Here is a 24699-nt window from a genome sequence, read left to right on the forward strand (position 1 = left end):
AATTCTATTTGCTGTGTTACAAAAGTCATAATGAATTGTGTAAGGTTGACAACACAACCAAAAATCAACATTTAAAGGAGATGTTTCTACTGCTTGGATAGATCCATCTGACCCACTAGCTTAATCCTATTATTTTGCTTCAATTTTTGTTTTAGATGGAGACCCGAATCCAAAATTTAATTTGTTAACTGGTCGAGAAGTTAATAGGCTATTTACAGTATTGCAAAAGTGATATTGAATTGTGTTTAGTTGACAACTCAACCAAATATCAACATTTGAACTAACCTGTACCCCCCCTGTGTATAGCCTCGGTACCGGTACCCCCTGTATATAGCCTCGGTACCGGTACCCCCTGTATATAGCCTCGGTACCGGTACCCCCTGTATATAGCCTTGGTACCGGTACCCCCTGTATATAGCCTCGGTACCGGTACCCCCTTTATATAGCCTCGGTACCGGTACCCCCTGTATATAGCCTTGGTACCGGTACCCCCTGTATATAGCCTCGGTACCGGTACCCCCTGTATATAGCCTCGGTACCGGTACTCCCTGTATATAGCCTCGGTACCGGTACCCCCTGTATATAGCCTCGGTACCGGTACCCCCTGTATATAGCCTCGGTACCGGTACCCCCTGTATATAGCCTCGGTACCGGTACCCCCTGTATATAGCCTCGGTACCGGTACCCCCTGTATATAGCCTCGGTACCGGTACCCCCTGTATATAGCCTCGGTACCGGTACCCCCTGTATATAGCCTCGGTACCGGTACCCCCTGTATATAGCCTCGGTACCGGTACCCCCTGTATATAGCCTCGGTACCGGTACCCCCTGTATTTAGCCTCGGTACCGGTACTCCCTGTATATAGCCTCGGTACCGGTACCCCCTGTATATAGCCTCGGTACCGGTACCCCCTGTATATAGCCTCGGTACCGGTACCCCCTGTATATAGCCTCGGTACCGGTACCCCCTGTATATAGCCTCGGTACCGGTACCCCCTGTATATAGCCTCGGTACCGGTACCCCCTGTATTTAGCCTCGGTACCGGTACTCCCTGTATATAGCCTCGGTACCGGTACCCCCTGTATATAGCCTCGGTACCGGTACCCCCTGTATATAGCCTCGGTACCGGTACCCTCTGTATATAGCCTCGGTACCGGTACCCCCTGTATATAGCCTCGGTACCGGTACCCCCTGTATATAGCCTCGGTACCGGTACCCCCTGTATATAGCCTCGGTACCGGTACCCCCTGTATATAGCCTCGGTACCGGTACCCCCTGTATATAGCCTCGGTACCGGTACCCCCTGTATATAGCCTCGGTACCGGTACCCCCTGTATATAGCCTCGGTACCGGTACCCCCTGTATATAGCCTCGGTATTGTTATTTTATTGTGTTACTTTTTATTTTATTTTGTACTCTAGTTTATTTAGTAAATATTTTCTTAACTCTATTTATTAAACTGCAGTGTTGGTTAAGGGCTTGTAAGTAACCTTTGTACAGCGCATGTAACAAATAACATTTGATTTGATTTGATTTACAGGGGGTAGCCTAGTGGTTAGAGTGTTGGACTAGTAACAGAACGGTTGCAAGATCAAATCCCTGAGCTGACAAAGTAAAAATCTGACCTTCTGCCCCTGAACAAGGCAGTTAACCCGCTGTTCCTAGGCTGTCATTGAAAATAAACATTTGTTCTTAACTGACTTGCCTTGTTAAATAAAGGTAAAAATGATATACAGTGGGGAGAACAAGTATTTGATAAACTGCTGATTTTGCAGGTTTTCCTACTTAGAAAGCATGTAGAGGTCTGTAATTTTTATCATAGGTACACTTCAACTGCAAGAGACGGAATCTAAAATAAAAATCCAGAAAATCACATTGTATGAATTTTAAGTAATTCATTTGCATTTTATTGCATGACATAAGTATTTGATCACCTACCAACCAGTAAGAATTCCGGCTATCACAGACCTCTTAGTTTTTCTTTAAGAAGCCCTCCTGTTCTCCACTCATTACCTGTATTAACTGCACCTGTTTGAACCTGTTACCTGTATAAAGACACCTGTCCTCACACTCAATCAAACAGACTCCAACCTCTCCACAATGGCCAAGACCAGAGAGCTGTGTAAGGACATCAGGGATAAAATTGTAGACCTGCACAAGGCTGGGATGGGCTACAGGACAATAGGCAAGCAGCTTGGTGAGAAGGCAACAACTGTTGGCGCAATTATTAGAAAATGGAAGAAGTTCAAGATGACGGTCAATCACCCTCGGTCTGGGGCTCCAACAAAGATCTCACCTCGTGGAGCATCAATGATCATGAGGAAGGTGAGGGATCAGCCCAGAACTACACGGCAGGACCTGGTCAATGACCTGAAGAGAGCTGGGACCACAGTCTCAAAGAAAACCATTAGTAACACACTACGCCGTCATGGATTAAAATCCTGCAGCGCATGCAAGGTCCCCCTGCTCAAGCCAGCGCATGTCCAGGCCCGTCTGAAGTTTGCCAATGACCATCTGGATGATCCAGAGGAGGAATGGGAGAAGGTCATGTGGTCTGATGAGACAAAAATAGAGCTTTTTGGTCTAAACTCCACTCGCCGTGTTTGGAGGAAGAAGAAGGATGAGTACAACCCCAAGAACACCATCCCAACTGACAATGGATGGAGCCATGTATCGCAAGATCTTGGCCAACAACCTCCTTCCTCAGTAAGAGCATTGAAGATGGGTTGTGGCTGGGTCTTCCAGCATGACAACGACACGAAACACACAGCCTGAGCAACTAAGAAGTGGCTCCGTAAGAAGCATCCTGGAGTGGCCTAGCTAGTCTCCAGACCTGAACCCAATATACATTTTTGGGATCGAGCTGAAAGTCCGTATTGCCCAGCGACAGCCCCAAAACCTGAAGGATCTGGAGAAGGTCTGTATGGAGGAGTGGGCAAAAATCCCTGCTGCAGTGCGTGCAAACCTGGTAAAGACCTTCAGGAAACGTATGATCTCTGTAATTGCCAACAAAGGTTTCTGTACCAAATATTAAGTTCTGCTTTTCTGATGTATCAAATACTTATGTCATGCAATAAAATGCAAATTAATACCTTAAAAATCATACAATGTGATTTTCTGGATTTTGGTTTTAGATTCTGTCTCTCACAGTTGAAGTGTACCTATGATAAAAATTACAGACTTACATGCTTTGTAAGTAGGAAAACCTGCAAAATCAGCAGTGTATAAAATACTTGTTCTCCCCACTGTATATATTTTGTGCAACTGACTAAGTCTGGATTAGGGTTTCAAGCTTCAAGTCACATCTCCATCTTAACCAAAGATCAAAGTTAAAAGAAAAGGACTAAATAAAATTAAACTTTAAATGCGCTTTACAGTTTTATTTGATTCAGTACCTATTTTTTTTAAAAACTTAGATTGTTGGTTGAAATTGAGACCTAAATCCAACAGATTCAATACTAACTTGAAGCTTTAAACCCAAGGCCAATATGTATGGTTTATTATTGGTTGAACCCTGGGTTGACTTGAAACAATAGCTGTTGATGGCTTCCCTAATGCTTTATTAGCCTTAATAGTATCATTGATGATATTTGACTTATAGATAAATGGTCACATTTCATTTGCTCTGTTGAACCTACCTTTTGGATGCCTTTACTAGCAACAGTGAATTTATATAGTTATTAAGAGATCTCCCAATTATTCTCACGATAACACACCGGTAGAAACCAGTGACCAATGTCAAAGCTAAGCCAGGCTTGGTTAAAATCCAGCATGGAAGACCAAAGGGATAGCTGTAGATACATCATCTCTCCAGTAGGAGGTGCTGTAGATACATCATCTCTCCAGTAGGAGGTGCTGTAGATACATCCTCTCTCCAGTAGGAGGTGCTGTAGAGAGATCAACTCTCCAGTAGGAGGTGCTGTAGATACAACATCTCTCCAGTAGGAGGTGCTATAAATACATCATCTCTCCAGTAGGAGGTGCTGTAGAGAGATCAACTCTCCAGTAGGAGGTGCTGTAGATACATAATCTCTCCAGTAGGAGGTGCTGTAGATAGATCAACTCTCCAGTAGGAGGTGCTGTAGAGAGATCAACTCTCCAGTAGGAGGTGCTGTAGAGAGATCAACTCTCCAGTAGGAGGTGCTGTAGATAGATCAACTCTCCAGTAGGAGGTGCTGTAGAGAGATCAACTCTCCAGTAGGAGGTGCTGTAGAGAGATCAACTCTCCAGTAGGAGGTGCTGTAGATAGATCAACTCTCCAGTAGGTGGTGCTGTAGATACATCAACTCTCCAGTAGGAGGCGCTGTAGATTGATCAACCCTCCAGTAGGAGATGCTGCCCAGCCTGCTGTTCCCAGTGGATGGTGTGATTGCTCTAAAGGTGTGCATATATTAGGAGGACATTTTGGGACGTTGTTGTTCGTTTTAGACTTCGGTAAGGGCTTTTTCGGTTATTAGGGCAAACAAACATTGTATTGAGGCAAGCCGACGTCAACGCCCCTTCGTCAGTGATTGGTCAACAGTAGGGATTCTTCAGTAAAGTGTTTGTTGTCATTGAAAGGGACAGGACTAGTTTTCATTTACTGCACCAATCATCTTAGTTAGATGTAAAATTGCCCGACTAAGATGTCCTCTGCAAAATGAATGACAGATTTCTTGAGTTATTTTAGATTCATTCTAATTTGAGGTACGGAGTCTCAAAAGGGACAAGCGGTTCTATTGTCTCTTTTTTCTCATTTTTTCAAGTGAATGTCTTTTAAGGTACGAGCACACTCGTTGGTTTGGCCGACTTTGGCTAGCCGCCAGCTGAACTGATGCCTCAACACAGGCCTGCAGGTGGCAGAACAGTAGTGGTTTAACGACAGATAGACAGATGCTACAAATCACTGCCATGGTTATTGAGAGCCCTGGCTGGCTGGCTTACTCATAGCTCATGCATATATTAAACACACACACTGCTCACGCCTCGGACACGTTTACTGCCACGCACACACACACACACACACACACGCACACACACACACACACACACACACACACACACACACACACACACACACACACACACACACACACACACACACACACACACACACACACACACACACACAGATGTCCTATACAACAGAGTAAATGTAATGTCGTAGGACAGTAAAAGCAACCATATGGATGTATTTGGCTAGAAGCCGAGGTATTCCACTTATCCTCCTATAGCCAAATAAACCTCTAACTGTCACGCATTCGTTATCATTGCTTGTTATTAATATCCTCTTTAAACAACTCAAGACATAAATAGTTGTCTTTCTTGGCTCAACTAGTCTTTAGTTTTAGTGTTGTGTTTTTAGTTCTGATTTTTAGTATGTTACCATATACAGGTCATCGTGCCATGGAGGTGTCTCTCTTAGAAACAGCATTAACATTAGTTCAACTAGTTGACGATGCAGGATAGACATTTTTACAAATTCCAATAATAACTCGGGGGGGGGGAAAACCGTTTCTGCCTATTCATGCGACGCTTCCCCTTTAATGTGAATCTCGAGGAGTGGCGGAGAGCAGAGAGGGGAACGGAACGGCTCTTTGTATGCGCGACAATGTCCAACTGCAGACTGTGTGTTTTAGCGCCAACCAGCTGAATGGTGGCGAATTGTGAGAGACATGAGAGAAACAGAGAGAGAGAACGAGAGAGAGAGAGAGAGAAACAGACAGACAGTCAGGGGACGGGGTTACATTAGATACATCGTGTCTGTTTAACTTGTAGCGAGCTCCGGAGAGAAAGGGCGGAGAGCAACAATTTAAGGATACATTTTCAGTGTTTATGAGGAGGAGACGAGTCAGGACCCCAGCATCAATCACAGCGGAGAGAGCATCGCGGCGGGTCCCCAGTATCAACCCTTCACCAGCCGAGAGAGCATCGAGGCGGAGCACCGCGGCAGGGAGAGCGGCATCAGGGTGATTGCTGCATGTCTTCTCTCTCTGAATGCTGAATGCCTAGAGAGCGGCACGCTCGACTAACTAGGCTGATTATGACTGAATCGGCAGCTGCTGTGAGCTGCTATGAGCATAGTGCATGGAGCCTGCTGTGTTCTGCCTGTCTATCTGATATGATGAACCGCCCCGGAGAGAGAGAGGTGCCGCGGCAGTAGAGCATGTTGTCAGAGACACCTGCCGCTCCTAACGGGCACTGACTGGTTCTAGCCTGGTTCTAGCCTGGTTCTACCCTGGTTTGTAGGTTTCTCTGCTGCTAATAGAGAGACAAACACACTGAACACGGTCATCAAGACAGACGACAGTATGGTGATGATGATAATAGTAACGGTGATGATGATGATGGTGATGATGATGAGGCTTGATAGTTGCCTGCACTTGGACGAACAGGTGTGTGTCTCTCATCACATATATAATATAGCTCTGATGTTTTCATCCCTACTGAAAACACTAACAGAGAACATGAAAGGACTGTGTTATTCCACAGATTATGAAATTCAGACTGAAATGGATCCTGTTATTACTATCATCATTACTTTGTGTATCAATGGCTCTTCCCCTTCAGATAGATGTGGTAATAGTGGTGCTGAAGAAAGCCAAACAAATGCCATATCATTTTGTGACCACATGGTAAAATAACAACTGTTTGACACACCAACACAAACATCTTCCACGTCCTTCTGTCTTTATGCATGGATCTATGATCATAAACGATAGTTACCTGCCGCGCCGCCACTACCCTGCCCTGTGTCTTCACAGTAAGACCTTCTGTCTTTATGCATGGATCTATGATCATAAACGATAGTTACCTGCCGGGCCGCCACTACCCTGCCCTGTGTCTTCACAGTAAGACCTTCTGTCTTTATGCATGGATCTATGATCATAAACGATAGTTACCTGCCGCGCCGCCACTACCCTGCCCTGTGTCTTCACAGTAAGACCTTCTGTCTGTATGCATGGATCTATGATCATAAACGATAGTTACCTGCCGGGCCGCCACTACCCTGCCCTGTGTCTTCACAGTAAGACCTTCTGTCTTTATGCATGGATCTATGATCATAAACGATAGTTACCTGCCGGGCCGCCACTACCCTGCCCTGTGTCTTCACAGTAAGACCTTCTGTCTGTATGCATGGATCTATGATCATAAACGATAGTTACCTGCCGGGCCGCCACTACCCTGCCCTGTGTCTTCACAGTAAGACCTTCTGTCTGTATGCATGGATCTATGATCATAAACGATAGTTACCTGCCGGGCCGCCACTACCCTGCCCTGTGTCTTCACAGTAAGACCTTCTGTCTGTATGCATGGATCTATGATCATAAACGATAGTTACCTGCCGCGCCGCCACTACCCTGCCCTGTGTCTTCACAGTAATTCACTGAAGGACTAGCTACATTACCTTAATGCTGTTCAAGGCAGCGTCATGATGTTCTGCAGGATTATCTACATTACCTTAATGCTGTTCAAGGCAGCATCATGATGTTCTACAGGACAGGGAGAACGGGTGTAAGAGGGGGTGTCTCATTCTGCTGATCCCTGCATCTCTGAGCCATATTTTAAGAAGTTCTCTCTTTATGAAAAGTGTCCCTCCCTGCGCACCACCACCGTCACCCCTTCACCTACAGAACGGGTACCAACCGGTGTCTGAGCAGAGGCAGCACAGGCTGAGAAGCTAGGTGGCGAGGGCTATAAGGTAGACAGCCCTCCCCTCCCGATAGACGCAGCCCCGGGGTAAATGTGATACATAGCCGTCTGTCAGCAGTCAGGCTCCATCGTTACCGTGGGTGTCATACCGGTGTGTATTTCAGGTGGTGATTTGATACTGGTGTGTATTACAGGTGGTGATGTGATACTGGTGTGTATTACAGGTGGTGATGTGATACTGGTGTGTATTACAGGTGGTGATGTGATACTGGTGTGTATTTCAGGTGGTGATGTGATACTGGTGTGTATTTCAGGTGGTGATGTGATACTGGTGTGTATTACAGGTGGTGATGTGATACTGGTGTGTATTACAGGTGGTGATGTGTGATACTGGCGTGTATTTCAGGTGGTGATATGATACTGGTGTGTATGTCAGCCTGTGATTTATACATGTCTAGCATATGTGTATTTCATGTGATATTGTGGTTTTATTACGAACGTGTATTTATTTTTATATTATTGTGTATTTAAACTGGTTGTCACGCCCTGACCTTAGAGAGACGTTTTATTTCTCTATTTGGTTAGGTCAGGGTGTGATGTGATGTGGGGTGGGCATTCTAGGTTTTGTTTTCTAGGTTTCTTTAGTTCTATGTTCTGGCCGGGTACGGTTCTCAATCAGAGGCAGCTGTCTATCGTTGTCTCTGATTGGGAATCATACTTAGGCAGCCCTTTTTCCCTCCTTTCAGTGTGGGTAGTTGTCTTTGTTTGTGGCACTATAGCCCTGTTAAGCTTCACGGTTGTTTGTTGTTTTGTTGGCGCCATTTATTAAAATAAAAGGAAAATGTACGCCCACCACTCTGACGGCCGTGACACTGGTAAAGTCTTGGTAATATAATATTAGTGTGTCAGCCTGTGATTCATAACTGTCGAGGATAATTCTGAACCAATTTGTCTCTGATTTAATATTTCATTCAGACTTCTTCAATAATGCAGACCCAGCTCCTCTCGGGTTGCTACAGACAGTCCTTTAACAGATCAAATATTACCAATCTGCTCCCCATTATGGAAAATAGACAGCAAGTTTGTCCCAAATGGCACCCCATTCCCTATATAGTGCACTACTTTTGACCAGGGCCCATATGGCTGTTGTCAGAAGTAGTGCACTAGGTGGGGAATAGGGTGCCATTGAGGATGGACACATCAACAACTGCATGCTTCCCTCTCTGCAGCATTTAGAGAACCATCTCAGAGCTTGACCTTGGATTGATGTGGTAATTGGAGACTAATGTATGTTTGCAACCCAAATGGCACCCTATTCCCTAGTCCACTACTTTCGACCAGGGTTATACCCTATTGGCCCTACCCTATGGGCCCTGGTCAAAAGTAGTGCACTATATAGGGAATAGGGTGCCATTTCAGGACGCAGGCAAAGTGTATTTATCACGTAGAGATTGTATGGAATGGATGGAGCTCTCAGCGGCTAATCAGGTTATCCCGGTGGTCTAACTGGCCTATAAGAGAGATGATCCGGTCTGACTGGGGATGCTATTGATCAGTGGCTCGTATGAAAGAGAACTCATTACCAGTAATCACTTAATACAAGCAGACAGGATGGCGTCGTCACATTATTCATAATGTAGAGACGATCCCCAAAAACATCTAATAACATAACATGGAGCGTGTCTGTGTAAAGTGCTTTTCAGTCCAGGAATAGGTGTAATTCGTGTCCGGGAAACCAGCCCTGTTTGAAGTGACGTGATTCATCGTTTTTATGTTGTGTTTGTCAATTTGTCATATCTAACCATCCTATTATCTTATCCTGTTTTATCATCAAATCCTATCATCCTATCATCAAATCATCAAATCCTATCATCCTATCCTATCATCCTATCATCCTATCCTATCATCCTATCATCATATCATCAAATCATATCATCCTATCATCAAATCCTATCATCCTATCATCAAATCCTATCATCATATCATCAAATCATATCATCAAATCGGATCATCCAATCCTATCATCCTATCCTATCATCATATCCTATCATCCTATCCTATCATCCAATGCTATCATCCTATCATATCATCAAATCCTATCATCAAATCCTATCATCCTATCCTATCATCCTATGCTATCATCCTATCATCATATCCTATAATCCTATTTTATCATCCTATCCTATCATCCTATCTTATCATCCTATCCTATCATCCAATCCTATCATCCTATCATCATATCCTATAATCCTATTTTATCATCCTATCATCATATCATAATCCTTATCATCCTATTTTATCATCAAATCCTTATCATCCTATTTTATCATCCAATCCCATCATCATATCTTATCATCAAATCGTATCATCCTATCATCAAATCCTATCATCCTATCATCCAATCCTATCATGCTATCCTCATATCCTATCATCCTATCCTATCATCCTATTTTATCATCATATCCTATCATCATATCACCCTATCATCATATCCTATCATCCTATCATATCGTCCTATCTTATCATCCTATCATCAAATCCTATCATCAAATCCTATCATCCTATCCTATCGTCCAATCCTATCATCCTATCCTATCATCCAATCCTATCATCCAATCCTCATATCATATAATCCTATCTTATCATCCTATCATCATATCATCAAATCCTTATCATCCTATTGTATCATCCAATCCCATTGTCCTATCCTATCATCCTATCATCATATCCTATCATCCTATCCTATCATCATATCATATCATATCATCATATCTTATCATCCTATCCTATAATCATATCCTTTCATCCTATCCTATCATATCATCATATAACCCTATCATCCTATCCTATTAACCTGTAATTTTATCCTATCACCATATCATCCCAACCTATCATCCCTTCTGCCCCCTCCCTCTCCCTGTCTTAACTCTGCAGGCTCCGCCCTCTTCCTCCACCATGACGGTTGCTACGGGTGACCTGGGGGACGAGGCGGCGGCCCATCCCGGTGACCCGTACGAACCAGAACCGGACTACGAGTGCTGTGAGCGCGTGGTCGTCAACATCTCTGGGCTGCGCTTCGAGACTCAACTGAAGACCCTCTCCCAGTTCCCTGAGACCCTGCTGGGGGACCCCAAGAAGAGAATGAGGTAACTATAGTACTTAAGTAATATTGGTTATACTGTATGTTAACTCCAAGAAGAGAATGAGGTGACTGTAGTACTTTAGTAATATTGGTTATACTGTATGTTAACTCCAAGAAGAGAATGAGGTGACTGTAGTACTTTAGTAATATTGGTTATACTGTATGTTAACTCCAAGAAGAGAATGAGGTGACTGTAGTACTTTAGTAATATTGGTTATACTGTATGTTAACTCCAAGAAGAGAATGAGGTGACTGTAGTACTTTAGTAATATTGGTTATACTGTATGTTAACTCCAAGAAGAGAATGAGGTGACTGTAGTACTTTAGTAATATTGGTTATACTGTATGTTAACTCCTTTAAGGTTAAGAGAATGAGGTGACTGTAGTACTTTAGTAATATTGGTTATACTGTATGTTAACTCCAAGAAGAGAATGAGGTGACTGTAGTACTTTAGTAATATTGGTTATACTGTATGTTAACTCCAAGAAGAGAATGAGGTGACTGTAGTACTTTAGTAATATTGGTTATACTGTATGTTAACTCCAAGAAGAGAATGAGGTGACTGTAGTACTTTAGTAATATTGGTTATACTGTATGTTAACTCCAAGAAGAGAATGAGGTGACTGTAGTACTTTAGTAATATTGGTTATACTGTATGTTAACTCCAAGAAGAGAATGAGGTGACTGTAGTACTTTAGTAATATTGGTTATACTGTATGTTAACTCCAAGAAGAGAATGAGGTGACTGTAGTACTTTAGTAATATTTGTTATACTGTATGTTAACTCCAAGAAGAGAATGAGGTGACTGTAGTACTTTAGTAATATTGGTTATACTGTATGTTAACTCCTAGAAGAGTGAGGTAACTATAGTACTTATACTGATAACTCTTTAAGGTTGAATGTTTTCTATCTATTGTAATTTCTTTCTGCTTGTATCTACTACTGACATTGAGGGCTCTTTTCAATCCGTTTTGCATAAATTCAGCGTTACAGCGTGATTGAAATTTAAAAGCAATGTTCCTGTTGTTAGTGAAGACTGCGTTCACAGTAAACACTGAAAATTTTGGCTCAATCCGAAATTACCTTTCCATTTCTATGTCGTAATCTGTACTACTTCAGCAATACAATCTATAAAGTATTAGAACATCATTCAACACCCCCCCCCCCTCTCTTTATCCAGGTCTGTCTGTCTCTGTGTTTAAGTATTACTGCATTAAGTATTACTAGGTCTGTCTGTCTCTGTGTTTAAGTATTACTGCATTAAGTATTACCCCCCCCCCTCTCTTTCTCCAGGTACTTTGACCCTCTGAGGAACGAGTATTTCTTCGACAGGAACCGGCCCAGCTTTGACGCCATCCTCTACTACTACCAGTCAGGCGGGAGGCTGCGTCGGCCGGTGAACGTCACTCTAGACATCTTCTCTGAGGAGATCCGCTTCTACGAGCTGGGAGAGGAGGCCATCGAGATCTTCAGGGAGGATGAGGGCTTCATCAAGGAGGAAGAGCGACCTCTTCCAGAGAACGAGTTCCAGAGACAGGTACATTCTAATGATGTATGTTTTTTGTTTGTGTTTTTATTTTTAGGCTGCAGTTACAATTAGAAAAGTAATTTTAGCTGCTTGCAACTGAGTTGCTTCTTGATTGCTCCTCCCACCCGTACCCCTGAACATCCCTCCCCAACTCATCTGAAACGTGGTTGCGTCCAGTTGAAACCAGTGAATCAAAACAAATGATGAATTTGAAGGTTGGAAACTCCAGCCCAGTAGTCATTTCAACACAGCTGTCAGTGCTGCGGAACAGTGCTGCGGAACAGTGCTGCGGAACAGTGGTCAAGGTGGACAGAAGAGACCCGAACGGGAACTGAATAAATAAATAGTGGCATCAGGACTAGTTAAGGTTAATGTCCATCAGGACTAGTTAAGGTTCATGTCCATTAGGACTAGTTAAGGTTCATGTCCATTAGGACTAGTTAAGGTTCATGTCCATCAGGACTAGTTAAGGTTCATGTCCATCAGGACAAGTTAAGGTTCATGTCCATCAGGACAAGTTAAGGTTCATGTCCATTAGGACTAGTTAAGGTTCATGTCCATTAGGACTAGTTAAGGTTCATGTCCATTAGGACTAGTTAAGGTTCATGTCCATCAGGACTAGTTAAGGTTCATGTCCATTAGGACTAGTTAAGGTTCATGTCCATCAGGACTAGTTAAGGTTCATGTCCATCAGGACTAGTTAAGGTTCATGTCCATCAGGACTAGTTAAGGTTCATGTCCATCAGGACTAGTTAAGGTTCATGTCCATTAGGACTAGTTAAGGTTCATGTCCATCAGGACTAGTTAAGGTTCATGTCCATTAGGACTAGTTAAGGTTCATGTCCATCAGGACTAGTTAAGGTTCATGTCCATCGGGACTAGTTAAGGTTCATGTCCATCGGGACTAGTTAAGGTTCATGTCCATTAGGACTAGTTACAGTGCCTTGCGAAAGTATTCGGCCCCCTTGAACTTTGCGACCTTTTGCCACATTTCAGGCTTTAAGCATAAAGATATAAAACTGTATTTTTTTGTGAAGAATCAACAACAAGTGGGACACAATCGTGAAGTGGAACGACATTTATTGGATATTTCAAACTTTTTTAACAAATCAAAAACTGAAAAATTGGGCGTGCAAAATTATTCAGCCCCCTTAAGTTAATACTTTGTAGCGCCACCTTGTCACACCCTGACCATAGTTTACTTTGTATGTTTCTATGTTTTGGTTGGTCAGGGTGTGATCTGAGTGGGCATTCTATGTTACATGTCTAGTTTGTCTAGTTCTATGTTCGGCCTGATATGGTTCTCAATCAGAGGCAGGTGTTCGTCATTGTCTCTGATTGGGAACCATATTTAGGTAGCCTGGGTTTCACTGTGTGTTTGTGGGTGATTGTTCCTGTCTATGTGTTTTCACCAGATAGGGCTGTTTAGGTTTTCATTACGTTCTTTATTTTGTAGTGTTTGTATTGATTCGTGTTTTACGTTTGGTTATTAAACATGGATCGCAATCTACACGCTGCATTTTGGTCCGACTCTCCTTCACATACAGAAACCCGTTACAGAATCACCCACCACCAACGGACCAAGCAGCGTGTCAACAGGCAGCAACAGCAGCGTAAAGAGGAATGGACATGGGAGGACGTTATGGACAGCAGGAGTATGGACTATACTACTTGGGAGGAGATCGACAGGTGGGCGGCCGATCCAGGGAGAGTGCCGGAGCCCGCCTGGGATTCGCTGGAGCAGTGCGAGGAAGGTTATCGTAGAATGGAGGCGGTGAAAGCAGAGAGGCGCTGGTATGAGAAGGCAGCACGGCGACGCGGATGGAAGCCCGAGAGGCAGCCCCAAAAATGTATTGGGGGGGGGCTAACAGGGAGTATGGCTACGCCAGGTAGGAGACCTGCGCAAACTCCCTGTGCTTACCGGGGGGCTAGAGAGACCGGACAGGCACCGTGTTATGCAGTGGTGCGCACGGTGTCTCCAGTGCGGGTGCATAGCCCGGTGCGGTATATTCCAGCTCCGTGTGTCGGCCGGGCTAGATTGAGCGTCGAGCCTAATGCCATGAAGCCGGCTCTACGCAGCTGGTCCCCAGTGCGTCTCCTTGGGCCGGCTTACATGGCACCAGCCTTGCGCTCGGGTGTCTCCGGTTCGCCTGCATAGCCCAGTGCGGGCTATTCCACCTCGCCGCACTGGCAGGGCGACCGTGAGCATTCAACCAGGTAAGGTTGGGCAGGCTCGGTGCTCAAGAGCTCCAGTGCGCCTGCACGGTCCGGTTTTTCCAGTACCACCTCCACACCCCAGCCCTCCGGTAGCAGTTCCCCGCACCAGGCTTCCTGTGCGTGTCCTCGGCCCAGTACCACCAGTGCCAGCACCACGCATCAGGCCTACAGTGCGCCTCGCCTGTCCAGCGCTGCCAGAGCCTTCCTCCTCTTCAGCGCTGTCGGAGTCTCCCGCCTGTTTAGCGCTGTTAGAGCCTTCCTTCTCTACAGCGCTGCCGGAGTCTCCCGCCTGTTCAGAACTGCCAGTTTGCAAGGAGCTGCCAGTTTGCAAGGAGCTGCCAGTTTGCAAGGAGCTGCCAGTTTGCAAGGAGCTGCCAGTTTGCAAGGAGCTGCCAGTTTGCAAGGAGCTGCCAGTTTGCAAGGAGCTGCCAGTCTGCATGGAGCTGCCAGTCTGCATGGAGCTGCCAGTCTGCAAGGAGATGCCAGTCTGCATAGAGCTGCCAGTCTGCATAAACCTGCCAGTCTGCAAGGAGCTGCCAGTCTGCAAGGAGCCGCCAGAGCTGCCAGTCTGCAGGATGCCGCCAAAGCTGCCAGTCTGCAGGATGCCGCCAAAGCTGCCAGTCTGCAGGATGCCGCCAAAGCTGCCAGTCTGCAGGATGCCGCCAAAGCTGCCAGTCTGCAGGATGCCGCCAAAGCTGCCAGTCTGCAAGGAGCCGCCAGAGCTGCCAGTCTGCAAGGAGCCGCCAGAGCTGCCAGTCTGCAAGGAGCCGCCAGAGCCGCCAGTCTGCAAGGAGCCGCCAGAGCCGCCAGTCTGCAAGGAGCCGCCAGGGCCGCCAGTCAGCATGGAGCAGCCAGGGCCGCCAGTCAGCATGGAGCAGCCAGGGCCGCCAGTCAGCATGGAGCAGCCAGAGCAGCCAGTCAGCATGGAGCAGCCAGTCAGCATGGAGCAGCCAGAGCAGCCAGTCAGCATGGAGCAGCCAGTCAGCATGGAGCAGCCAGAGCTGCCAGTCAGCATGGAGCAGCCAGTCAGCATGGAGCAGCCAGAGCTGCCAGTCGACCAGACTCTTCCAGATCTGCCAGTCGACCAGACTCTTCCAGAGCTGCCAGTCGACCAGACTCTTCCAGATCTGCCAGTCGACCAGACTCTTCCAGATCTGCCAGTCGACCAGACTCTTCCAGATCTGCCAGTCGACCAGACTCTTCCAGATCTGCCAGTCGACCAGACTCTTCCAGATCTGCCAGTCGACCAGACTCTTCCAGATCTGCCAGTCGACCATACTCTTCCAGATCTGCCAGTCGACCAGACTCTTCCAGATCTGCCAGTCGACCAGACTCTTCCAGATCTGCCAGTCGACCAGACTCTTCCAGATCTGCCAGTCGACCAGACTCTTCCAGATCTGCCAGTCGGCCAGACTCTGCCAGATCTGCCAGTCGGCCAGACTCTTCCAGATCTGCCAGTCGACCAGACTCTTCCAGATCTGCCAGTCGACCAGACTCTTCCAGATCTGCCAGTCGACCAGACTCTTCCAGATCTGCCAGTCGACCAGACTCTTCCAGATCTGCCAGTCGACCAGACTCTTCCAGATCTGCCAGTCGACCAGACTCTTCCAGATCTGCCAGTCGACCATACTCTTCCAGATCTGCCAGTCGGCCAGACTCTGCCAGATCTGCCAGTCGGCCAGACTCTGCCAGATCTGCCAGTCGGCCAGGATCTGCCAGATCTGCCAGTCGGCCAGGATCTGCCAGATCTGCCAGTCGGCCAGGATCTGCCAGATCTGCCAGTCGGCCAGGATCTGCCAGATCTGCCAGTCGGCCAGGATCTGCCAGAACCGCCAGCCGGCCAGGATCTGCCGGATCCAACTACCTGCCTGAGCTTCCTCTCAGTGCTGAGCTTCCTCTCAGTGCTGAGCTTCCTCTCAGTGCTGAGCTACCCATCAGTCCCGAGCTACCTCTGTCCCGAGCTGTCCTTCTGTTCCGAGCTGCCCCTCTGTCCCGAGCTGTCATTTAGGAGGGTAACCTATCTAGGGACGCTAAGGAGCTGGACTAAGACTATTATGGAGTGGGGTCCACGTCCAGCGCCAGAGCCGCCACCGCGGACAGATGCCCACCCAGACCCTCCCCTATAGGTTCAGGTTTTGCGGCCGGAGTCCGCACCTTGGGGGGGGGGTACTGTCACACCCTGACCATAGTTTACTTTGTATGTTTCTATGTTTTGGTTGGTCAGGGTGTGATCTGAGTGGGCATTCTATGTTACATGTCTAGTTTGTCTAGTTCTATGTTCGGCCTGATATGGTTCTCAATCAGAGGCAGGTGTTCGTCATTGTCTCTGATTGGGAACCATATTTAGGTAGCCTGGGTTTCACTGTGTGTTTGTGGGTGATTGTTCCTGTCTATGTGTTTTCACCAGATAGGGCTGTTTAGGTTTTCATTACGTTCTTTATTTTGTAGTGTTTGTATTGATTCGTGTTTTACGTTTGGTTATTAAACATGGATCGCAATCTACACGCTGCATTTTGGTCCGACTCTCCTTCACATACAGAAACCCGTTACACACCTTTTGCTGCGATTACAGCTGTAAGTCGCTTGGGGTATGTCTCTATCAGTTTTGCACATCGAGAGACTGAAATTTTTTCCCATTCCTCCTTGCAAAACAGCTCGAGCTCAGTGAGGTTGGATGGAGAGCATTTGTGAACAGCAGTTTTCAGTTCTTTCCACAGATTCTCGATTGGATTCAGGTCTGGACTTTGACTTGGCCATTCTAACACCTGGATATGTTTATTTTTGAACCATTCCATTGTAGATTTTGCTTTATGTTTTGGATCATTGTCTTGTTGGAAGACAAATCTCCGTCCCAGTCTCAGGTCTTTTGCAGACTCCATCAGGTTTTCTTCCAGAATGGTCCTGTATTTGGCTCCATCCATCTTCCCATCAATTTTAACCATCTTCCCTGTCCCTGCTGAAGAAAAGCAGGCCCAAACCATGATGCTGCCACCACCATGTTTGACAGTGGGGATGGTGTGTTCAGTGTGATGAGCTGTGTTGCTTTTACGCCAAACATAACGTTTTGCATTGTTGCCAAAAAGTTGAATTTTGGTTTCATCTGACCAGAGCACCTTCTTCCACATGTTTGGTGTGTCTCCCAGGTGGCCTGTGGCAAACTTTAAACAACACTTTTTATGGATATCTTTAAGAAATGGCTTTCTTCTTGCCACTCTTCCATAAAGGCCAGATTTGTGCAATATACGACTGATTGTTGTCCAATGGACAGAGTCTCCCACCTCAGCTGTAGATCTCTGCAGTTCATCCAGAGTGATCATGGGCCTCTTGGCTGCATCTCTGATCAGTCTTCTCCTTGTATGAGCTGAAAGTTTAGAGGGACGGCCAGGTCTTGGTAGATTTGCAGTGGTCTGATACTCCTTCCATTTCAATATTATCGCTTGCACAGTGCTCCTTGGGATGTTTAAAGCTTGGGAAATCTTTTTGTATCCAAATCTGGCTTTAAACTTCTTCACAACAGTATCTCGGACCTGCCTGGTGTGTTCCTTGTTCTTCATGATGCTCTCTGCGCTTTTAACGGACCTCTGAGACTATCACAGTGCAGGTTCATTTATACGGAGACTTGATTACACACAGGTGGATTGTATTTATCATCATTAGTCATTTAGGTCAACATTGGATCATTCAGAGATCCTCACTGAACTTCTGGAGAGAGTTTGCTGCACTGAAAGTAAAGGGGCTGAATAATTTTGCACGCCCAATTTTTCAGTTTTTGATTTGTTAAAAAAGTTTGAAATATCCAATAAATGTCGTTCCACTTCATGATTGTGTCCCACTTGTTGTTGATTCTTCACAAAAAAATACAGTTTCTATCTTTATGTTTGAAGCCTGAAATGTGGCAAAAGGTCGCAAAGTTCAAGGGGGCCGAATACTTTCGCAAGGCACTGTAAGTTCATGTCCATCAGGACAAGTTAAGGTTCATGTCCATTAGGACTAGTTAAGGTTCATGTCCATCAGGACTAGTTAAGGTTCATGTCCATCAGGACTAGTTAAGGTTCATGTCCATCAGGACTAGTTAAGGTTCACGCGGATGGAAGCCCGAGAGGCAGCCCCAAAAATGTATTGGGGGGGGGCTAACAGGGAGTATGGCTACGCCAGGTAGGAGACCTGCGCAAACTCCCTGTGCTTACCGGGGGGCTAGAGAGACCGGACAGGCACCGTGTTATGCAGTGGTGCGCACGGTGTCTCCAGTGCGGGTGCATAGCCCGGTGCGGTATATTCCAGCTCCGTGTGTCGGCCGGGCTAGATTGAGCGTCGAGCCTAATGCCATGAAGCCGGCTCTACGCAGCTGGTCCCCAGTGCGTCTCCTTGGGCCGGCTTACATGGCACCAGCCTTGCGCTCGGGTGTCTCCGGTTCGCCTGCATAGCCCAGTGCGGGCTATTCCACCTCGCCGCACTGGCAGGGCGACCGTGAGCATTCAACCAGGTAAGGTTGGGCAGGCTCGGTGCTCAAGAGCTCCAGTGCGCCTGCACGGTCCGGTTTTTCCAGTACCACCTCCACACCCCAGCCCTCCGGTAGCAGTTCCCCGCACCAGGCTTCCTGTGCGTGTCCTCGGCCCAGTACCACCAGTGCCAGCACCACGCATCAGGCCTACAGTGCGCCTCGCCTGTCCAGCGCTGCCAGAGCCTTCCTCCTCTTCAGCGCTGTCGGAGTCTCCCGCCTGTTTAGCGCTGTTAGAGCCTTCCTTCTCTACAGCGCTGCCGGAGTCTCCCGCCTGTTCAGAACTGCCAGTTTGCAAGGAGCTGCCAGTTTGCAAGGAGCTGCCAGTTTGCAAGGAGCTGCCAGTTTGCAAGGAGCTGCCAGTTTGCAAGGAGCTGCCAGTTTGCAAGGAGCTGCCAGTTTGCAAGGAGCTGCCAGTCTGCATGGAGCTGCCAGTCTGCATGGAGCTGCCAGTCTGCAAGGAGATGCCAGTCTGCATAGAGCTGCCAGTCTGCATAAACCTGCCAGTCTGCAAGGAGCTGCCAGTCTGCAAGGAGCCGCCAGAGCTGCCAGTCTGCAGGATGCCGCCAAAGCTGCCAGTCTGCAGGATGCCGCCAAAGCTGCCAGTCTGCAGGATGCCGCCAAAGCTGCCAGTCTGCAGGATGCCGCCAAAGCTGCCAGTCTGCAGGATGCCGCCAAAGCTGCCAGTCTGCAAGGAGCCGCCAGAGCTGCCAGTCTGCAAGGAGCCGCCAGAGCTGCCAGTCTGCAAGGAGCCGCCAGAGCCGCCAGTCTGCAAGGAGCCGCCAGAGCCGCCAGTCTGCAAGGAGCCGCCAGGGCCGCCAGTCAGCATGGAGCAGCCAGGGCCGCCAGTCAGCATGGAGCAGCCAGGGCCGCCAGTCAGCATGGAGCAGCCAGAGCAGCCAGTCAGCATGGAGCAGCCAGTCAGCATGGAGCAGCCAGAGCAGCCAGTCAGCATGGAGCAGCCAGTCAGCATGGAGCAGCCAGAGCTGCCAGTCAGCATGGAGCAGCCAGTCAGCATGGAGCAGCCAGAGCTGCCAGTCGACCAGACTCTTCCAGATCTGCCAGTCGACCAGACTCTTCCAGAGCTGCCAGTCGACCAGACTCTTCCAGATCTGCCAGTCGACCAGACTCTTCCAGATCTGCCAGTCGACCAGACTCTTCCAGATCTGCCAGTCGACCAGACTCTTCCAGATCTGCCAGTCGACCAGACTCTTCCAGATCTGCCAGTCGACCAGACTCTTCCAGATCTGCCAGTCGACCATACTCTTCCAGATCTGCCAGTCGACCAGACTCTTCCAGATCTGCCAGTCGACCAGACTCTTCCAGATCTGCCAGTCGACCAGACTCTTCCAGATCTGCCAGTCGACCAGACTCTTCCAGATCTGCCAGTCGGCCAGACTCTGCCAGATCTGCCAGTCGGCCAGACTCTTCCAGATCTGCCAGTCGACCAGACTCTTCCAGATCTGCCAGTCGACCAGACTCTTCCAGATCTGCCAGTCGACCAGACTCTTCCAGATCTGCCAGTCGACCAGACTCTTCCAGATCTGCCAGTCGACCAGACTCTTCCAGATCTGCCAGTCGACCAGACTCTTCCAGATCTGCCAGTCGACCATACTCTTCCAGATCTGCCAGTCGGCCAGACTCTGCCAGATCTGCCAGTCGGCCAGACTCTGCCAGATCTGCCAGTCGGCCAGGATCTGCCAGATCTGCCAGTCGGCCAGGATCTGCCAGATCTGCCAGTCGGCCAGGATCTGCCAGATCTGCCAGTCGGCCAGGATCTGCCAGATCTGCCAGTCGGCCAGGATCTGCCAGAACCGCCAGCCGGCCAGGATCTGCCGGATCCAACTACCTGCCTGAGCTTCCTCTCAGTGCTGAGCTTCCTCTCAGTGCTGAGCTTCCTCTCAGTGCTGAGCTACCCATCAGTCCCGAGCTACCTCTGTCCCGAGCTGTCCTTCTGTTCCGAGCTGCCCCTCTGTCCCGAGCTGTCATTTAGGAGGGTAACCTATCTAGGGACGCTAAGGAGCTGGACTAAGACTATTATGGAGTGGGGTCCACGTCCAGCGCCAGAGCCGCCACCGCGGACAGATGCCCACCCAGACCCTCCCCTATAGGTTCAGGTTTTGCGGCCGGAGTCCGCACCTTGGGGGGGGGGTACTGTCACACCCTGACCATAGTTTACTTTGTATGTTTCTATGTTTTGGTTGGTCAGGGTGTGATCTGAGTGGGCATTCTATGTTACATGTCTAGTTTGTCTAGTTCTATGTTCGGCCTGATATGGTTCTCAATCAGAGGCAGGTGTTCGTCATTGTCTCTGATTGGGAACCATATTTAGGTAGCCTGGGTTTCACTGTGTGTTTGTGGGTGATTGTTCCTGTCTATGTGTTTTCACCAGATAGGGCTGTTTAGGTTTTCATTACGTTCTTTATTTTGTAGTGTTTGTATTGATTCGTGTTTTACGTTTGGTTATTAAACATGGATCGCAATCTACACGCTGCATTTTGGTCCGACTCTCCTTCACATACAGAAACCCGTTACACACCTTTTGCTGCGATTACAGCTGTAAGTCGCTTGGGGTATGTCTCTATCAGTTTTGCACATCGAGAGACTGAAATTTTTTCCCATTCCTCCTTGCAAAACAGCTCGAGCTCAGTGAGGTTGGATGGAGAGCATTTGTGAACAGCAGTTTTCAGTTCTTTCCACAGATTCTCGATTGGATTCAGGTCTGGACTTTGACTTGGCCATTCTAACACCTGGATATGTTTATTTTTGAACCATTCCATTGTAGATTTTGCTTTATGTTTTGGATCATTGTCTTGTTGGAAGACAAATCTCCGTCCCAGTCTCAGGTCTTTTGCAGACTCCATCAGGTTTTCTTCCAGAATGGTCCTGTATTTGGCTCCATCCATCTTCCCATCAATTTTAACCATCTTCCCTGTCCCTGCTGAAGAAAAGCAGGCCCAAACCATGATGCTGCCACCACCATGTTTGACAGTGGGGATGGTGTGTTCAGTGTGATGAGCTGTGTTGCTTTTACGCCAAACATAACGTTTTGCATTGTTGCCAAAAAGTTGAATTTTGGTTTCATCTGACCAGAGCACCTTCTTCCACATGTTTGGTGTGTCTCCCAGGTGGCCTGTGGCAAACTTTAAACAACACTTTTTATGGATATCTTTAAGAAATGGCTTTCTTCTTGCCACTCTTCCATAAAGGCCAGATTTGTGCAATATACGACTGATTGTTGTCCAATGGACAGAGTCTCCCACCTCAGCTGTAGATCTCTGCAGTTCATCCAGAGTGATCATGGGCCTCTTGGCTGCATCTCTGATCAGTCTTCTCCTTGTATGAGCTGAAAGTTTAGAGGGACGGCCAGGTCTTGGTAGATTTGCAGTGGTCTGATACTCCTTCCATTTCAATATTATCGCTTGCACAGTGCTCCTTGGGATGTTTAAAGCTTGGGAAATCTTTTTGTATCCAAATCTGGCTTTAAACTTCTTCACAACAGTATCTCGGACCTGCCTGGTGTGTTCCTTGTTCTTCATGATGCTCTCTGCGCTTTTAACGGACCTCTGAGACTATCACAGTGCAGGTTCATTTATACGGAGACTTGATTACACACAGGTGGATTGTATTTATCATCATTAGTCATTTAGGTCAACATTGGATCATTCAGAGATCCTCACTGAACTTCTGGAGAGAGTTTGCTGCACTGAAAGTAAAGGGGCTGAATAATTTTGCACGCCCAATTTTTCAGTTTTTGATTTGTTAAAAAAGTTTGAAATATCCAATAAATGTCGTTCCACTTCATGATTGTGTCCCACTTGTTGTTGATTCTTCACAAAAAAATACAGTTTCTATCTTTATGTTTGAAGCCTGAAATGTGGCAAAAGGTCGCAAAGTTCAAGGGGGCCGAATACTTTCGCAAGGCACTGTAAGTTCATGTCCATCAGGACAAGTTAAGGTTCATGTCCATTAGGACTAGTTAAGGTTCATGTCCATCAGGACTAGTTAAGGTTCATGTCCATCAGGACTAGTTAAGGTTCATGTCCATCAGGACTAGTTAAGGTTCATGTCCATCAGGACTAGTTAAGGTTCATGTCCATCAGGACTAGTTAAGGTTCATGTCCATTAGGACTAGTTAAGGTTCATGTCCATCAGGACTAGTTAAGGTTCATGTCCATCAGGACTAGTTAAGGTTTATGTCACACATTGTAGTGGCACATTGTCTAGTTAACCTAAACTGTTAACATCAAGTACATCTCAGAGACTATTTGCTGTCTGCTGTAACATTTTATGAATAAAAACATTGACCTTTTACCTTTAACAGGTGTGGCTGCTGTTTGAGTATCCCGAGAGTTCCGGCGCGGCCCGTATCATCGCCATCATCAGCGTCATGGTGATCCTGATCTCTATCGTGTCCTTCTGCCTGGAGACACTCCCCGTGTTCCGGAACGACGAAGAGGACGATGGCAACAAGGTGTTCCAGCCCTTCAACAACTCCACCTCTTCCTACACCTCTTCCTACTTCACTGATCCCTTCTTCATCCTGGAGACGCTCTGCATCATCTGGTTCTCCTTTGAGTTTCTCGTCCGCTTCTTCGCGTGTCCTAGTAAAGCCGGGTTCTTCGGTAACATTATGAATATCATCGATATTGTGGCGATTATTCCATATTTCATCACGTTGGGCACAGAGCTGGCAGAGAAACCGGAGGACGGGCAGGCTGGGCAGCAGGCCATGTCCCTGGCCATCCTCAGGGTCATCCGGCTGGTCAGGGTGTTCAGGATCTTCAAGCTGTCCAGACACTCCAAGGGGCTCCAGATCCTGGGCCAGACACTGAAGGCCAGCATGCGGGAGCTGGGTCTGCTCATCTTCTTCCTCTTCATCGGAGTCATCCTCTTCTCCAGCGCTGTCTACTTCGCCGAGGCCGACGAGGCGGACTCACAGTTCAGCAGCATCCCAGAAGCCTTCTGGTGGGCCGTGGTTTCCATGACCACCGTGGGCTACGGCGACATGGTGCCCACCACCATCGGTGGGAAGATCGTGGGCTCGCTCTGCGCCATCGCCGGCGTGCTGACCATCGCCCTGCCCGTCCCCGTCATCGTGTCCAACTTCAACTACTTCTACCACCGGGAGACGGAGGGCGAGGAGCAAGCGCAGTACCTGAACACTCCCGTTGCCCCCAAGGCCGACTCAGCCGAGGACCTGAAGAAGAGCGGCCGCAGCGGGAGTGGATCCACCCTCAGTAAGTCAGACTACATGGAGATACAGGAAGCTGCACTGAACCACAGCACTGAGGACTTCAGAGCAGAGAGCCTCAAGACAGGAAACTGCACCCTGTTGGCTAATGCAAATCAGCAAGCTAATTCTAACACATTGGCTAACATCAATTACGTCAACGTCACCAAGATGAGAACGGATGTATAGCCTCCTTCAGGCGTTACCACAGTGACTTCCTTGGCTGTAGAGGTGCAGGGGGACTGGAAGGAAAGAGTAGAGTGGGGAGAAGAATGAGGAAAAACCCCTCCTCTCTGATGTTGAAAAGGCTTGGAGTCCCTACTGTGGGAGTACAGAATGGATCACATAAACTCTGGTAAGAGCAGAGATCCGGCATCTCATCCCCCCCAAAACAGATCTGTTCCTAACTCAACCCCTTGCCCTTCCTTCTCCTGTTGGGAGTTGAA

General features: G+C 47.5%; 1 protein-coding gene across 1 annotated transcript; it reads left to right on the forward strand.

Annotated features, from left to right (window-relative positions):
- Positions 1 to 5896: 5896 nt before the first annotated feature.
- On the forward strand, positions 5897 to 24442 carry LOC139417442 (potassium voltage-gated channel, shaker-related subfamily, member 2b). Its single transcript, XM_071166726.1, has 4 exons — positions 5897 to 5949; positions 10568 to 10779; positions 12071 to 12314; positions 23345 to 24442. The coding sequence occupies exons 2-4, from the start codon at positions 10589 to 10591 to the stop codon at positions 24440 to 24442; spliced, it is 1533 nt and encodes a 510-aa protein (XP_071022827.1). The 5' UTR covers positions 5897 to 5949; positions 10568 to 10588.
- Positions 24443 to 24699: the final 257 nt, after the last annotated feature.

This window comes from Oncorhynchus clarkii, chromosome 9 (assembly GCF_045791955.1).
Source record: "Oncorhynchus clarkii lewisi isolate Uvic-CL-2024 chromosome 9, UVic_Ocla_1.0, whole genome shotgun sequence".
NCBI classification, from domain to species: domain Eukaryota; kingdom Metazoa; phylum Chordata; class Actinopteri; order Salmoniformes; family Salmonidae; genus Oncorhynchus; species Oncorhynchus clarkii.